Raw genomic sequence first — 18,071 nt, 5'->3', positions numbered from 1 at the left:
AATAGAAGGAATGCATTTATGAAATTGCTGGGCTTTATTAAAATTATATTATCATTATAGATATTAACTTGTTGATAGACAGAGAGATTGATATACTTGTGCACTCAGATTAGACTGCCTTTGAGTGTTTCACATCTCTAGAGCACCATAAAGCAACACAATGTGAAACATGAAATAATTCATGTGAATACATGAAACTGTCTCCTGCCTCCCCCACAAAAAAAGCAAAGTATATTTTTAATTTCAAAAATTTGTTTACAATTTGTTCTTTTTAGAATTATGATGTAATTCTGAATTCAACTACACCATATAGTTCTCTGTTTTATCTATTCTAGAGTAACACTAGCAGAATTTTTACTTGCCAACACCTATCTAAAATCATCTTCTATCTTTTGAACACCAGAGTCAGGCTTTGTGCCTAATTTTTTCCTCTTGCATTAAGGAGGAATCTATATCAAATCATCCCTCACTCATTCCTAAGAGAAACTTCAGAGGCAGTTCTCACGAAACTTTGGACATTCTGTTAAGTTTCTTATGTTTCTTATAAAAATATCTTAAAAGAGTTATTAACCAAAGTTTGTTTACTTCTCATTCCTCCTTTACCCTGTTTGTTTGTTTGTTTGTTTGTTTGTTTTTTAATAAAGGACACTTGTTGTACTGAGTGGTTTTCTCAACCAGTAGCCACATCTTTACCGTTTAGCTTTAATACAAACTGTCCTTATTTAATAGCTGCCCTCATTTAGTAGCCAGACCTTTATCATTTGTCTTTAGTGTGAAAGCCCCAGGAGAAAGTAAACTTAATAGAAGCTGCCCCAGTTTAAAGCCATAGAGGAATGTAATTAAGTTTAACAGAAATTGATTTAACAGAAATTGACCTAAAATATAATTAAATAATAATAGTCATATTATGTGTGAGTTCCCACTCACTTAACAGACTGGTTATGGCACTGTTAGACTTAACAGACTTAAGGCACTGCCTTTGTACAAATTGAAGATGGCTCTTGGCTTTAGCTCCCAGACTGGCTAAATTCCTCCAGCATTCCTATTACTTCCCACTGTTACAGAACCACTAGGTCTGATGGCTGCTGGTGTCCCCAGTAGAGTCCCTAGGAATTAGGTTGAGAAGTGCTTGAAAGAATCCCTTCAGAGATGGAAAAGAGCAAATTTGAACCCTAAACTCTGTAGACATAAGGACATACTCAGATTTTTCTTAACATTTGTACAGTTTCACTTCAGTGTAGTGATGAAATGGGCTCATTAGTCCTGAGTTCTCTTTTGCCTAAAAGATATAGGAAGTTATTAATGAAGCAAGTAAGAAACTTGCTCTTAAATGTTTATTTTACTATATTTTGTTATTTAGATTTTAGTAATAAATCTTCATGTGTGACATCCATTTTTATTTAAGTACAAATATATACTGTATTCTATCTCAATACGGAATAGTTGGAAGTTTATAAATATATGAATGAAAGTAAATTTCATTACTTCTCAATGCAGTTAGTGTATTTAATTTAAGGGAAAATACTTTCTTGTGAAACATTCTTAAAGCTGCATTTACCATCTTCAAGAGCTGGCTAAATGGTTACAAGGGGAAGTATGCCAAAATCAATTAGCATAAGCTATAACTCCATATGATGCATTAGAATTTTGTTTTATGTGAAACAGTTTCCAGTCCATGATAAGCAAATGGACATCACTTCACATAAATTAGCATGCTGGTGCCATTATATCCGAAGAATTTATGGATGATGTCAGTTGTCCAACTGTGTGATTAACTTGCAGTTCTTTGCCTGAGGTTATCAACTCACTGGCCTTTAAACTATAGTAAAGGAAGCTTGCTATATGTCAGGTATGCAAGTAGAGGCAAGATTTTGGGATGTATTGCTCCATTTGCTGATGAATGGTGCCATTTAAATTTTTCCCTAGGTGCAGAACTGGGTAAAGAGAGCAGTATCAGAAAACTAACAAAGCAGTGGCAAAGTACTGACATTGGGGTTCATATGCAATCAAGGCAGATAGTTCAACTTTGTTGGCTACTGAATAAACACTGACATAAAGATAGCAAACTAAGGCCTGAGTCTACTTTTAATAAGTATCATAGTTTGCATAAACATTGTTGAGTTTATAAATCAGGAATTTCACACACTTGCAGCATCAACACCAAATTCTTCTTTCCACTATTTCATTAGTAGTGAGTGGCCCTGGACAGCGTGACTTTGATCTAAGTTTGAGTAGCTGTTCTATCAGCAGATTTAGTTTCACAGTCATCAGTAAAACTTCCAGATCTTCAAGACACATCAGGGAAATAGATAATACAAAGCGATAAATATCACTTCCTTGCCAATATGTTTATTCTCAATCATTTGTGCAGCTCGATTTTTTATAAGCCTAATGAAGAGTGAAATGAAAGAGTACTTACATGTTGCCAGTGATCTAATCCAATTTTAGCTATTCTGTAAATATGCCTGAGAATGCAGTATGGAAAAAAGTAAGATTACCTATCTTATTCTAGATTACTATACCATTTCTGAATTGTATTTTCTTTTAACATGGCAAGTACTTGGCTTCTTAAAACGTTTGAGGTACAGCTGTTTTCCATGGAGTGGGCTTGAAATAAATTATTTTTTGTCATAGTAATATGAGGAGAATTTGCTCAGCCTCCACCTGTCTGTTCCTTTTTGATAAAGATAAGTCCAGGTGCTGGCCATTTTCTGAAGCATCAAAGTGTTTTGAAGAATGTATATATTGTCTTATAATTCAATTAAAATGTTCCTCATCATTGACTGCAGAAGCAATTGATTCTGTAGTCTATTTTCAATTAGTGCCAAAGCCTTTCAGACAGCTCCTAAGAATTCTTACAACAATAAAACCCTCATTTTTGTAATGTTGTCTTTCACTTGATGTTTAATTAACTACTTTATCTTCAACCCATTTTTTTCACTTGTCTTCAAAGATATAGATAGGAAATACATTATGCTTTTCAACCTACTTACCTGTAATTTGAATTTTCTGGACGTAAACTTATTCTGTCAGCTTTCTCTGTGAGCTTCAGAAATAGAGACAAGTGCCAAGTATGCTTTCTCATATTTAAATAATAATTTGGAGTTGTAGTGGTCATAATTTAAGACATCTATGCCTTTTCCAGAGGGTTTTAAGTATAACTGCTAGATTTCTAGGAATCTGAAAACTGTAATTTACCAAGGATCCCAGAGTACTTCTGCAGCCACACATCTGATTCTGTTAGAATAGGTAAGATATAAAAAATGAGCTTTTGGGGTTGATAATGAAATTGAAATGAAGTGTCTAAAGTTATAGAACAGTCAATGGCCTGTTTTAACTCCATGGGAAAGCACTTTCTGAATACAGTGAGGTTAAGGGAAGAACCATTATGTTTACACAGTAAACTTAATTTCCAACACAGATTCAGCTCAAATGCCACGAGCTTTATTCTGTCCATGTCTCTCTTAAGCAAGGAGTGGAAGGAGTCTTTACCATGTTTTTTGCTAGTTCTGTGTAAATAGTTGAAGTTTTGCAATAAACATGAACACTGTAAGTAATGTAAGTAGCTGCTTAGACTGAAGTCTTCAATGACATGAAGACAATATTTTCTCATGTATTTTTATTTAGCAGTAAACACACCATTAGCATCAACGGATTCAACATGAAGCCTCATTTCATTTATATCCAAAGATTTTTTTTTTTAAATCTGAATGTGTAGAAAGAAATCTGAGATCCCTGTGTGTACTCATTGGAACAAATAGTCTATGGTGTAGATGATTAGTTTTAATGAAGGTAGAATAAAATAGGCCTGACAACACAATATTGTAGGATAACAATAGTTCTATACCTGTGAGCTTTGAAGGTGCTGTAGTGTCTGGATACATTTTTTATTTTGTAAGAGGTCTGTTAGAATTACTGACAGCTCATAAAACATTTTCTGTGTACAAAGACTGACTAATCTTGGGCTTTTAAACTGTCTCATAGAGACAGACTTCACAGTCTTCTGTTTTGTGTGAAGTAGGATCTTCACTGTAAAATAAGTTGAAAAGGGGAAGAGGTACAGTTTCATTAAGCTCTAACATATCATTGACTGTCAGGTAGGTCTTGTTATGCTGTCCATCCTCATTTAACTATCTCACAAGATCTCTTAATGAAGTTAAGCCCCAAGTTCACTCCAGTAATTCTGTGGCAAGAGTTTGTGCAATGTAACAATTCATCACTTGTCAGGAAGGCACTTTTAGTTTATACATTTAATAAGGGCATCCTCTAGCTTGGTTAATTAGAAATGAACAGTTTGCATATTTACTAAATGCGGAGTGTCATTGCCACCACGGCCTATTGCCTACATGAATTATTTCTCTATCTGCAATAAACAGCTGGGTAATTATTACTGCCATAATCAGATAAATTCCCTCTGTAAGGCTTTTCTTACATGGCAATTCTTTGAACTCATCCAAAGCTGAACAAAATTTATGAACTCCAGCAGCTAGACCACTTTTTCATAGTGTAGTGTCCCTGTTCCCGATTTCAAGGACATGCAGACTATCATAAATATTGTGTAAATTAGGAGGATAAATATGATTACCTAAAGATTACATATTAATAAACTTGATTTTCAAAATATAATTTTCAGGTTGTAACTGATTACATTATAGCAGTACTGGTTTATCTAATTGTAGAGACATGACAGGCCATCTATATACAGGCTATACGAGGTTATCAGGCAAGGGCTCTACCACTTGAAGAGTAAAGACTCCTGAAGAAGTATATAAATATTTTTCATGTGCCATAGTCACTTCAGCTGTTTAGGTCATTAGAAGTATGACAAATATTATGTGCCATTTACTCAACTCACTTAAAGCATTTCTATTGTTATTAAAATAAGGTGATGGTTCTTTTTGTTATGCTATTTTCAGTTTAATAATGAAGTATAAAATTTAAATGCATTTATTTACGTGTTACATAAGAAAATTAGATAGTTCTTTTATTTGTAGGAGCACTTAATATACAATTATATAAATAAATTTGCTCTATGCTACCCAGGTATTCCAGCTCATATGTGAGTGTATCTGCAAATACATCAGAGATATGTATTTTCCAGAACATGCTATAATGTAGCTTATTTTTGAGATCTCCAAAGAAACAACAACAACAAAAAAAAAATCAAAAGACATGAATATTATTTTTCTTAGTTGGCTCACAACAGCCTATTTGAACTGTCACTATTTTGTTTTAATCATAGTGTAAGATAGTGTGTCTGAATGCTGCTAGAAAGTTGCCAGTTACTATTCCCATACTTCATGACTCTTTATCAAACAAGTAGCATTCCTCACAATTCAGCAAAATGCTCAGAGATAGCAGAATGCTAAGGAAAACCAAACAAAATAAAGTGTTCTTTGGCACTGCTCCACCCAGTGAAAGGCTTTTGAGATTAGACTCCCTTTATCATTTCCTATTTATGTCAGAGAAATAGAAACTACAGCAGTAAAAACCTTTAAAATGAGCCACATCACAGTTGTTTTTGTTTTATTGGAAGTGTGGGGACTATGCACTGCTTTTTTCCAAGTTCGTGATTTCATTTTTGTCTGAGGACCTGAAGGGTTTTTGATCTTTCTTTGGCATTTCAGATTTTTTACAGTGGAAAATTACAGTCCTTTGCTTTATATTGGTGTATCCTCTAACGTCCCATGAGATATCATGGAATTTCATGAGATGAAAAGCAGTATGTAGTGTCTCATGAGCACATTTTTGTTTTGTTTTAAAGGAAAAATGTCCAAAATGGAGAAAAAAGGGGATCAAAAAATTATCATATTTGTTTTTTGACTCTCTAAATCATTATAAATAGACTTTTCTGTAACCTAAGGAGAGTTAGGTCTCTAAAGTGGTCAGTCAGAAAACAAAACAGAAAGACTATTTGTCTTCCATTTTTATAGTCTAGAACAGTAGTGAGTAGTTACAAAAAAGTGGTTTTTTTGTTCTAGTAATAATGAAAACAATGTTATTTGGAACCAGATGATCTTGTCTGACTTAAGTCTATCACCAATATGATGTTTATCAATACCCAATATATAGCAGTATCTATAAAAAGTGAGTCAAGCTTTGACTGAACAATCTAGTCTTGATTTAATAACATCAAAATATAGTAAATACCCTTTTTATTCAAATCCAGGAGTTATTTCCTTTGGTGTTCAAAGTATATCCCATAGTTCCCCATTGAAACAGTTTCATTTTATCTTTGAACCATTACTTCTTGTTATATTCAGTTCTACTAGACCGAAAACTCTGTGCTAGACATAAACAATAAAGATCACTGAAAGATGCTGTCTCTGCTTAAAATAATTTTTGTTACCATTTTGGACAGATCTTCAAATGTCCTTTAAAATAATATCAGCATCAGAACTCAGCATAGCTATGATGATTAGGAAATTTTAAAAAATCATTTTTCTTCAGCCAGTACATGCATTCATTTGTATGAATGCTTTCTATCATGTGAAAGAGCTTCTTCAAAGCTATGAATCCTGCTTGGAACACCTCCTTTAAAAGCCTTAATTCTTCATATCGTGAGTATGACTTTCCTTAAACTCTGAGAAAATTTTACTTATTATTATATCCCTTTAAAATTCATCAGACTCTTCACCTTGTAGAGATAATCACAGGAGTCCATTAACTGGTTTATCCTGACAGTGAAGCTAAATCCCAATGTTTTACCTTGAACTTCACAATTCTTGCTACCTTCAAACAATTTTTTTTAAAAAAGTGTTTCAAGAAAGCAACATTTTCCCCCTCTCTTCTCCAAGTAGGCTATTCTTTTCTTGTCCTATTAACTACCTGTTTGCTAAATGTTTACAACCTCATCTAGCAAACTGATTTATTCTTTCAGCTTGCATGGCACCCAAACTGATGCAGCACTCATTTGTCTACTTGTACTTGGTGTTGAGAGGCCTCAGAACCATCTCCAGCATTGTGTTTGGCCCCTTGGGAAAGATTTAGTACTCTGACCAGAAGTTTAGGGGCTTGAGTATAGACAATAGAATATATTGAATGTACTCTTTAAACATGTATAACTGAATTTGAAATCTATAATGAAGTGTTGTCTCATTCATCAGGTAAAACCAACATTTCAGAGAATAGACTTTAATTCTGAGTGTAATTTCTTGCATGGCATACTAAAAATACCTGATTATTTTTTTTCTGGTGTTGATTACTTCAAAATTTTCAAGACAGTAGGAGATAAGGTTTCCTAACACTTCTGAAAATTGGGATCTAGTTGATATTTTCAGTTTGTCAATGAGCCACTGCTGTTAAATCACATACTAGCAAGTAGCACTGCTGTATTAAAAAGGATGTGTCAAATCTCCCCCCTAAATAATTACAATTGCTATGAAATAAAAATATTCATTGACTGTGTCTTTCATAATGTTTTATGCTTCAATAAAGATGACATCATAGATGCTCAAGTGGTAAAACCATTCCATGAATATGAAATTGAGAAAACCATGAGGTACTGCAAAAATCACTATGAAGTTGTGAGTCTTGGCATTGCTGCTCTGCTATACGTAATAGGTCATTACATAAAAGCTGCCCCTGCCTTGCTGTTGTAAAACCTGTTTAATGTAGACAAAGTGTACCATTTTATTTATCAATGTATACAGACTTTTATGTGAAAGTAAGTGAAGGATGTTAGTGAGTAGACCTCAGTCAAATTGTTTCATAATACTCTGAGAAGGAAAATCAACTTAGTTGATGACTTTTAGAAGCTATAACATCATGTTTGCTTTCTAAATCACATAATGTTGAATATTGTAAATGTTGCCAAGTACCATATATTAAAGTAAAAGAAGTACAGATATGTCTACATTGTACTGCACTGCAGCAGAGAGATAACAGCTTAAATTAGTTCATTCTAGTACTGGGAACAGCTTAACTGTAGCAAAACATAGCAGTGAGCTTTCCTCTAGTTATTACTGTGCAGATGGTAGCCTATATAGTCTTCTGGGAATTACAGTGCCAAAAGATAACAGATACTTTCACATGACATCCACTAGAAAACTTCCAATGGTATTTGGCTGTGGTTAGACATCCTCTTTTATATGTTGCAGGAAAAATTAGGAACATGACTGCTCTCTTAGCAGCTTAGCACTGACACTGTGCTAAAAATGACCACTGCTGCTAAACTGCTGTCAGAATAAATTGTGTTGGGGCTTTGTTATCCATTCTGGGCCAGATCAGCTTTGTTACCCTGAAATACTAATTTCACTGTTTAAGCTCCTCACCAAATATTAATTTCGCTATTAAAGCTAATCAATCAGGCTGATTTTTAATGAGGAGTTCAATAGCAAACAGACATTGAGTGAAAACCTTTTTGCCTGTTGTTAGGCTTTTCAGTATAGACCTGGGCATGAATAAAGCTGAACCAGTATACTTGGATGTGGTTCCTCTGCCAACAGAAGCTTTGGTGTTGACTTTCTCTTATGCCACATCCATAATAGGTGGGGTTTGCAGTTTAATTAAATCAAAAAAATTAAGCCGAAAAGTCATTGTTTAGATTGGACCTTTTACAAAATTTTTTTTAACTTCACAGCATTTTCTGCTGCCAATGAGAATAAAGTAAATTTGCATTAAGGATATTAATGCACAAGGGAAAAACATTTGGACCAAGAAGTTTGCACATTTTGAAAAAATAGAATAATCTTAAGAGACTATATATGAAATACATATGAAAAAAATTAGGTTTCTAGTATATGTGAGGAATAATTCTTTATGAGTTGTTACTGAAACCTTAATTAGAAGATTCTGCATAACGGATTAGGAAAATACTCTGGTTTTAATTCTAAGCTGCCTCTGCAATCAGTAGCCTGAAAGGCTGTTGCACCCTCTTGAGTAACTGTGCAGCAGTGGAAATTGGAAGGATAAGAAGGATGTATCCGTCTGTTCTTCCCTATCGTCTGCTACACGCTGTGCCCTGATCTCCTGATCTGCACAAGGTATTCATTCACTGGGTGCCCTTCACCACCATGCTCATCACATTTCCAGTGTCGTGTATTGATCACACTGTGGACCTTGACAGTGGAACTGGTGTGTCACTTAATTCCATTGGCACTGTACACTCTGTGATTAAGGGGAGATGGACAGACTGTCTGCTACTATGCACAAATTATAACGGGATTTTAAGGTGTTATGAATTTCTTTTTGTAAAAGTAATAATAATAGGAGATACAGGGTGTTTCCTTATGTCTACACATTGGCTTTATTTATTTTAATTTTTTTCATATTAAGGAACCATATTTCCTGTTCACTTGCACTGCAGTGACATCCACTGCAGAGCAATAATATTCCTCCAGATCTTGAAGAGAGTGTCATGATTAATTTTTCATGGATTCATGTAAACATTCACATTTAAAGTTAGTAAGAATTTTGGACACCTATTTGTGGTAGATCTCGTAGGCAATAAGATACCTTGTACCACTAATAATTGACTGCTGCTTTGAGCATCTAACTAAGTGCAACTTGAGATCAAATATTTTGGTCAAGGAACAGGACTACACATCATGGTAGAGAGGAAAAGAGAGTTACATTGCTGTCCTATTTCGCTTACTAAATCTAAAGGGGTTAATTTAAAAAATAAGAACAATGTTGAGGATGAGCAAGCTGCCTGATGGCACATAGCTAACTTAAGTATGTAGTATGTGTGTTCTGTCAAAACTTTGCCTTCAAAATACAGAGTTTTCTAAACTATTTTTACTTCCTAGGCTGGTCTATAGATATATTTCATTGTTTTCTCAAATTTAATCAATTGAGTCAAACAATATTATCATGGCAGGTTATATTGCATTCTCACCTCTACCAATGTGGTGTAAAATCAAGTGGCATGCAGTGGTATACCAAAAATTATTGTCTCCCTAATTTTATTTTACCTTCCATATTCTGTATTTGAGCAGGGAGAATGATATATAGCCTTGAAGATTAAATAGATTTAGGTTATCTCCTCGTATGCTAAGGTTGCCTACTGCTTCTGTTGCAGGAATTTAATGATTTGGTGTCTTAACTGTTTAAAATCACAATAACTTGATACTTTTTCTGGTTACTCTAGGCAACTATACTAATTATTGGTTTTTACTGGATGCCCTTTCCTTTAGTTAATATAATTATTTTTAATATTATTTGGCCAAAGTACCACAGAATGCCAGTGGAAATGCGAACAGAATGCAATAGTTTGATAAACTTAAGAAACATAGGTCAGTATGAATTTGTAAAATGATGAAGTTCTAGGCAGAATTATTCAAATCTGTATATTACTGAAATCATCACTTGAAGACCTTTCCAAAAGTGCCAGGAACAATATTATATGTGTATTTTTAACCTTTATACAGACAGCAGGAGCACTGTCAACTGAATTTGCATCTCATAGCAGGAACCAACACCATTGCCTACTGCATAATGAAGAATCAGAATAACAATAAGTTACCTTGTCAGATGAATTTTTTTTATTTTTCAAACTATATAGAGCAAGTAATTTTATCATTAACAATTCAGTAGCTACTTAACAGATTTGTTACACAAGATCATTTTTAATTGTGAGTTTTGAGCACATATGTTGATAATCCTATGCCTATTGTCAAATGCATTAAACATTAAACAAGGACAGCACACTTTGTGTCAGCTAGTATATTCATGATTTTAGTAAAAAAATGCATCCTAAACTTGCCATAGTAAACATTGATATTCTTCTGATTTCTTTAATCATTTTTAGATCAACATAAGACATTGCATTTGTTAAAATATCCACATTATTCCCCTACAAAGCTATTCCATGAAAATGTGTGATTGGACTAAATTTATATGGAAAGCTGGGTTTGTAGGAAGTTGCAATAGATGCTGTTAATATATTGAGATAGGCTTTAAGATAAAGAAAAGATTATGTGCTAAAATAATTACCCAATTTTGGAGTTATAACATTTTAATCAAAAGTACTTTTCCAGCTATGAACCATGCAACAGACAGATTGCTTACAGAAACAGAACAAGATTATCAAATAGCCTAAAACATGATTTGCATTTACAGAACTGTTTTTCTCCTGCAAAATTTATTAAATCTTTAAAAAAACAGGCCAGTCAATTTGCCTTCTCCCACTTCACACTGAACCAGGAAAGGTTCATCCTGAAGCAAAATTGGTCCAGAATCCACGGAGTATCATGTAGCACAGCTAGTATTCATAATGTCACAGAGATATATCCCAAGAAAAGATTGCTCAATGGACACATCATATTTGTGAACAAATAGAAGACTTTGGAAGGAAGTGTACCGATTTAATCCAAAAATCATTTAATTTCAACTGATTTCCTATTGACTTTAATAGAATTTGGATTTATTTTCTCTGGGAAGGCATATGTGTTGAAGATCCCAAGCATGAAACTTCCCAGAGAACACATTTCCATGTAAGCTATGTGGAACTCGAGCTGCATTTCGAAGGTTAAGTTTATGTCATTAGTATCACTTATCCTTCTACACATTATTCTTTATGGTTACAGTGAAACCCCTGCACAATGCATGACATGTTGGTATTAATCTGCTAATGTGTGAAATAGTATATTCATATCTAACTGCTTTAGATTCTCTGCTTTTGTTGCTCCTTTTCAAATGCTTGAAAATATGGTAAAAGAGATGAAAGCTTCAGGTTCAAATAGCTTTAAAATAAATCTATATTTATGCTAAAACATCTGTGTTTCCAGTCAAGCAATGTTTGGACTGTTACATACCACTTATTTTGTATGGCCTCTATGGAGGGAATCATCCTGGGAGCTATTATCCCTGTGACAGGATTGTCTGCATGCTCTGTACAACCGTACAGGGCAGTATAATGCCTGATAGAGATATTTTAGAACAACTGACAAAATGTGTCGGCTGCGAAGCTATGCTGAAAATTATTTGTAACTGCTTAAAAAATCTCAAACTTTTACACAGATTATGGTCCAAGTATTACTGATGATATGTGATAGTCAGGAATGATCATGATGATAGCACTGTCTAAAAAGATCATGAATTACATTGAACTTCAACAAGTATTTTAGACTTCATTTAATTTCAGCAAGTAATGATTATCAATCATTCATTCCAAACAATCTGATAAATTCCCACTGATGACAACAGGAAACATTTTGGATCCTGTTATCGTAATTTCTGGAATACAAATCTATATTTTGGACATTATTTGTGGGTTTTTATCACCAGTTGTGTTCTAAATCAAAAAGCTTCCATATTCACTGTTAGGAAGAAGTACCTCAGTATATAAGAACATGAATAGACTGCAGTAATACATTGATTATTTTTTCATCAGTTGCAGATAGGGTACTAAAGCTGAATAGAGGGCTCTGTAATCAAAAAGGAATAGTATTAAATATGTAAACCACACCATCATATACTCTGATATTAAAGAGGCATAAAATAAAAGAACGAAGTTGATACTATATGTATTGTCTATTTATTCATTTGTTTGTGATTGATGGATATAGAACAAAGAGTTTCCTAGTAAAAAATGCTTATGTACCTACATGTAGTGACTCTGAAATCTGTACCTTGAGGACAAAGAAAGGTCGCCAATCTCTCCAACTCCTAGTTCTTTGTCAAAAATGGACACAGTTAATGAGGTTTGTTTGGTACAGCACAAATTCTCAGACACAGATAGAGATCCTTTCAATGGAAACAAATTTGTTTGGCTTTACCAGGTTACTTAGCGATTAATAATAGCCTTGAGATGCAGGTCAGAAAGGTCAACGTCCCCGCTTGCCAACACAATCTAAAATGTGCAGTTACTCCAGCTCTGCGGGCTTTGAGGCCCCAGAATGCTATGCATAAAGTAAAACAGGCTATTTTCCAACTTCTTTTTTCATATTAATAAGCAATTTTCAAGAGAAGGGTGGCAAAATGGGGGCCATGCCACTCTAAGTAATTCATTTATTTTGCAATTTAATCTTATGTTGGAAAAAAATTACACTGCTGCAAAAGCATAGCATGGTGATTTTTAAACGTCAGTGTGCTTCATAAGTAACCTTGTATGAAATATTGTATTAGCAGCCTTTAACAGTAAACTGCAACAAAAAACATTTTTAGAGATTCAAAAATACCTGTGCATCTTTTCTGATCTGTATTTTCTTTTAATTCTATTTTTCTTTTGCAGTTAAAATATAATGTTTAATTACTTAATACTTTACTTATTTTAATTGATAAAATCTTGAAAGATAGCAGGAAACAAAAGTTCTACACTGCAACTTGTATTTAAGAATGTGATTTCGTAGTGTTCATATTTATAAAGCAATTTCTCTTTCGCATATTTTGATGAACTAATTTAATGATAATTAAAATACTAAGAGTAACTCTGAGTCACAATCTTAAAAACCAATTTTGGGAGCAATGACTTTTCCATGGTATTGTTCATATCAGCAAATTTACCCATGTGCATATTTTGACACAATTTGACCCATGTCCTCACACGATCTTATCTGGTACTCATTGAAACAACTGAGACTTGTAATGTGGACCTCTCTAAATAGTCTGTTTTGCAGGAATATTAGAATCATCCAGTTATATGAGTGTTATTTTTTTCTTTTTATTTTATCGTATATACACATACTAAAAAACGGAAAGACTAGAATTTACTCACCTAATTAACTTTTTAGCAATCTAAATGCTTGACTGAATATGCTTGGTGTCTTTGGCACACAGGTTAATTTGAACTAGCCATTTTGTAATAACAAAAATAACAAATGTTAATCAAACTAACCTTTTTTAACTGGGTCAAAAAATTCTATACACATGCACTGTGCACAATAGCCCAGAATTTTGTTTCTTATAGAACATTAATTCACTCTACTGTTTGCATAATTTATGGCAAGCCTGGCTCTGTGAAAAAAAAATTGAGGAGGAAATCTATGCCACTTTTCTGTTCAAGTTTTCCTCAAAACATTCAGTTGAAATCATGCTTTCTCCATTCTTTGAAACCTGCTATTAGATATAGTTCAGTATTTCTTTTATGATGAAAGAGTTTTCTGCACAGACTCACACATTTAGATGACTCTGTGTGTTTGCACACCTCTGTCGTGCAGTGCTTCATGAAACAGTTCAATTCCTGGTTCTTGTGGTGGCCTCTACAGCTCTCATCAAACCAGAACAGAAATGACCTGTGCAAGAAGCCCAATGCCATGGAAACTCCTCCTAAGGACAATGTATGCAGGAAAGGTTCCCATCCAGTTTTCCTCTGTGCCTACTTTAGCAACTTTACAAAGGGCTCAAGGATCCAGGAGTGAATATCATGTCTTATCCCATGTCTGCTATACTCTCTCATTCCGTAAAATTTTCCCTGTCTGCAGATCAGGAGGTGTTGCAAGGGAGTAGCTGAAATGTAAGTGAACCTTTATTTATATTATATTAGCTTCCACTTAGAGAAATTCAAAGTAAAATGATACTTCAAGGCAAATAAAAGGACTTAGATGTATACTATTTCATCAAGCTGTAAGCAATATGAACATATATACTGCTCCTACTTTTGATCACTTTAATCCTGTTTCTTCATCATTATATCCATGTAGTATCCTACTACTGTGGAACTGAAAGAACAGTAATTTGATATTCCAGTGGTGTCAGCATACTGCTAATATATAAAAATAACACTGTGAAGCTATGAAGGGGTTAAAGTAAAATAGAAGACTAGAACGTCTTTTGTTGTTATAATATAGTTAGCAGACTTATTTTATTGCAGGAGTGAACTTCAAGAGTATGCAGAAATGAAAGAAAATGAAGAGAAAATGAAAGACCTAGAAAAGAAAGAAAAGGAAAAGAAATACCAAGCCCGAAAGATGCATTACCTCCTTAGCACTGAGCAGGTTGGTAGACCTGTCCCTGACAGCTCATGCAAACCACTTGGGCCCCCAGCCTGACAGAGATAAACTAGCAGGCTGAATGGGACATGACTTGCTGAAAAGATATCACAAAGACACTACTTCTAGTTCAATTTAGTGCTTTTCTATAGGCAAGAGCAGGTACCATGACTATTCTGTGACAGTAGCTCATAGAGGCAGCATCAGCACTGCTGGCAGAAAGAGTCCAAGTCAGCAGTTTGATCTGCCACTGTGATAACACAACATGAAGGGCATAACCTCGCTTTAAAAACTCATTTTGACTGGCTTATTGTTGTGTTGTTGCACTTGTCAAGAACTAACAAGTTATTAAGCTGAGAAGGGATTTCATTTTTTTCCCCCCTTTTTTAATTGAGCTAATGCTTGGGTTGGTGCAGTGTTCTGCTTGTTTTTAGGATAGATTGTAAATATGGGTTTTCAGGTAAGGCTTTTCTTTGAACTTCCTGAATCAGCTTATTTAGCACGATTGTTTTCACTCTAAAATGCCTCATAAATTTTAAATATTTATTATTAATTTGTTTTGTATCAATATTACTGGTATATTAGTCCAAGCTTTCTTATGCAAGCAGCTTTAAACAGACAGGTAAATATGCCAGGAGATATATAATATATAAATTTGATATGGTTCATAAAGCTTGTGGCTTTGCCTTTTTTTTTAGTCCTCTCTCATAAACTTTCATTAAAAAAGGGATTTTGTCTCCATAAGTGTTTGGTGACTGATTGTTCTCCATACAGATGTGGAATTAAGGTGAAATATTAGTATGAATTAAATGCTTGCTTTTTGTAAATTGTTAATTATAATCTGAGTTTAACAACTGCTAATTCTAAGGAATGCAGGAAAAATACCATTACACTTAATGACAAAATATTTAATCTTCCCTTCTGTTTGGGGAATTATTTGTGATATATTCTGTAGATGGAAATGTGGTTTGATTAACTTGGATATCAATTATGAAAACTAGATGTGTAAATTAGATGTAAGTAATTTTTTTTAAAGCATATATAATATAATATAAGTAAAAAACAGCATAAAAAGTTTTCTCATCAGCATTAGACAAGGAAGCTAGTTAATGATTGAAATTAGCACACTATAATTTATTTTTCCCCATGTTGATCTAGGATATTAAGAATAATCTGCACAGTATTTTACATTTCTTTAAACCATAGAAAATTGAGAATTCTTGCTTTGAGCGGTACAATTTATACATGTGTAAACATTAATATGAGTACAAAAATTGTCAGGTTGGAGGCACTGAGTGACTTGTGGTCTAATAAGATTTTGTAAGCTCAGTTCACCTCCAGTGATGCAGGCTTAGCAAGCTGTAACACTTTTTAAGGAATGGAAAGTAGCTCCTCACTTCAGCCATGGAGGAGTGCTGATGAAAGAAAGCAGTAAGTGTTATGTTCTGATGGATTTTGGTTACTAATTTTGCAGAATTAGAATTTACCTATCAGTGGTTTTAGCTAGCAGAACAAAAAAAATGCTTTGGTTTTCCTTGCTGAGATGGTTTGTAAATACTGAGACTCAGAGCCCACAGAAGTTTTTGTTCATCAGAGAACTGAGCTCCAAGAGCTGTCTTCTTTTGCAGGTAGTATTTCAAAACATAAGTAAATGTAAATCAGTGCAAAACCTACAGACAACTTGAAATATTTGAAGTTAACTACTTACTGTGAAGTCTGTATTCCACTTTCCACATAGTTGTGGAATTTGTCTTGATAAGATACAGGGAAAATTATTTCTATGCACAATTTACTGATTTGGTGCTCTGGCATTTTACTCTCTAAATGTCTGGTCTGATCTGACTACAGCTCCATCTTGCTGTTTTCAAAGAATGGTTAATTGGATTACTGAGCAAGGACCATTCATGTCTCAGTAGAGACAAGCAGCAAAAGTTGACACTTTTGAGTGAGTTTAGGAAACATATCATTTGTAAGCAGGGCACATAACAAATGAAAAGAGGACATTGATGAGCTGGATTTATTGTATAGTCATGCATTACCTAAAGCCCAGTAAATTATAGAGATGACCTGCCAAAGTTTTGTTCTCCACCCATTCCTGTTATAGGCAATGAAGTTCAATGATAGAGCTGAGCCACCTCATGTATCCAGGCTGCAGGTGTTGAAAGAGGTTATATGGACAGCATTGAAAAATCTGTATTTGCAATAATTATTTCAAATATATCCTATCGTTTGGAATTTTTTGTTTGAATATAGGCAAAAAGAGTGAGAAAAGGGTGTTTATATATTGAGAGAAAAGAATTAAGGATCTGTTGCTCCTCAATTTTTGTTAAGAAAAGCATGTCAATTTTCATTCTTGTCTCCTGAGCTGAAGCTCACAACAACATCTCAGAAGTGTGTTTATTTATATATCTGTATCTCTGTCTATATCTCTGTCTATATCTCTATTTATTTACAAGGCGTGCCCATTCCCAATTGCCCATTCCCAATTGTTTTACTTTCAAGAAGTAAATCTGAAGAATGTGAGTGTCAGGAATGTACTGGGGTTTCTGGTATAGAAATAATAGCATGGCCTATGATTAATTTAGTATTTTGTCCTTTTCATGAATTAACATGCTATTCAAGCATTTATTTATTTCATAAACTGTGACTTTATAAAGAAAAGCACTTTCTGGTTGCAAGAGATTCCAATGTAAGATACAGCAAGAAATAAATCTCTGAAGTGGCAGCTTTGGGACTTCCAAACCAAATTCAATTTTAAAAATAGGATTTTCTGTATTTCAGGTTTTAAAATTTTTATATTGCACAATCCTTTTCTTATGTGTTTCTTACCTTATCAGGCTGATAAATTTTGACTTTATGGTGAACATAGTAAAAATTGTATATTTAACAAGTCTTGGTTAAGAATATTTCTTATAATTTCCTATTGGTGATGCAATTTGTTTTCATCATTTTTACCTGTTTTATCATGAACTGAATTGTGATTTCTTATTGAGACATGAAACTTACAATAATTAAGGTTTTTTATTAGTCCAGAATCACAGTACGCTATTTCCACTTCAGTGGCAATGATCCTTTTTTTTTTAATAGTCATTAGTAAAGGAACTACTTATTAAATGTGGTTTTCCATTATAAACATTTTTACCTATGCAGATTATTATTCTATATCCCTGTAGTTCCTCTTTCTGTATTAACAACCTTCAC

General features: G+C 33.8%; 1 protein-coding gene across 4 annotated transcripts in view; it reads left to right on the top strand.

The window, feature by feature from the left end:
• The window catches only part of SPATA17 (spermatogenesis associated 17), an 87,251-nt gene that overhangs the window by 18,434 nt on the left and 50,746 nt on the right, over positions 1–18,071 (top strand). For all 4 annotated transcript variants that reach the window (XM_088161164.1, XM_014876884.2, XM_088161165.1 and 1 more), the window contains one exon: positions 14,753–14,876. In XM_088161164.1, the coding sequence (XP_088017290.1) occupies positions 14,753–14,876 (124 nt within the window). The remainder of the gene's footprint in view (positions 1–14,752; positions 14,877–18,071) is intronic.

Source organism: Sturnus vulgaris, chromosome 3 (assembly GCF_052056855.1).
Source record: "Sturnus vulgaris isolate bStuVul1 chromosome 3, bStuVul1.hap1, whole genome shotgun sequence".
Lineage (NCBI taxonomy): Eukaryota > Metazoa > Chordata > Aves > Passeriformes > Sturnidae > Sturnus > Sturnus vulgaris.
Note: the sequence above shows the minus strand (reverse complement) of the source record. Positions and strands in the feature narration are given on the sequence as shown.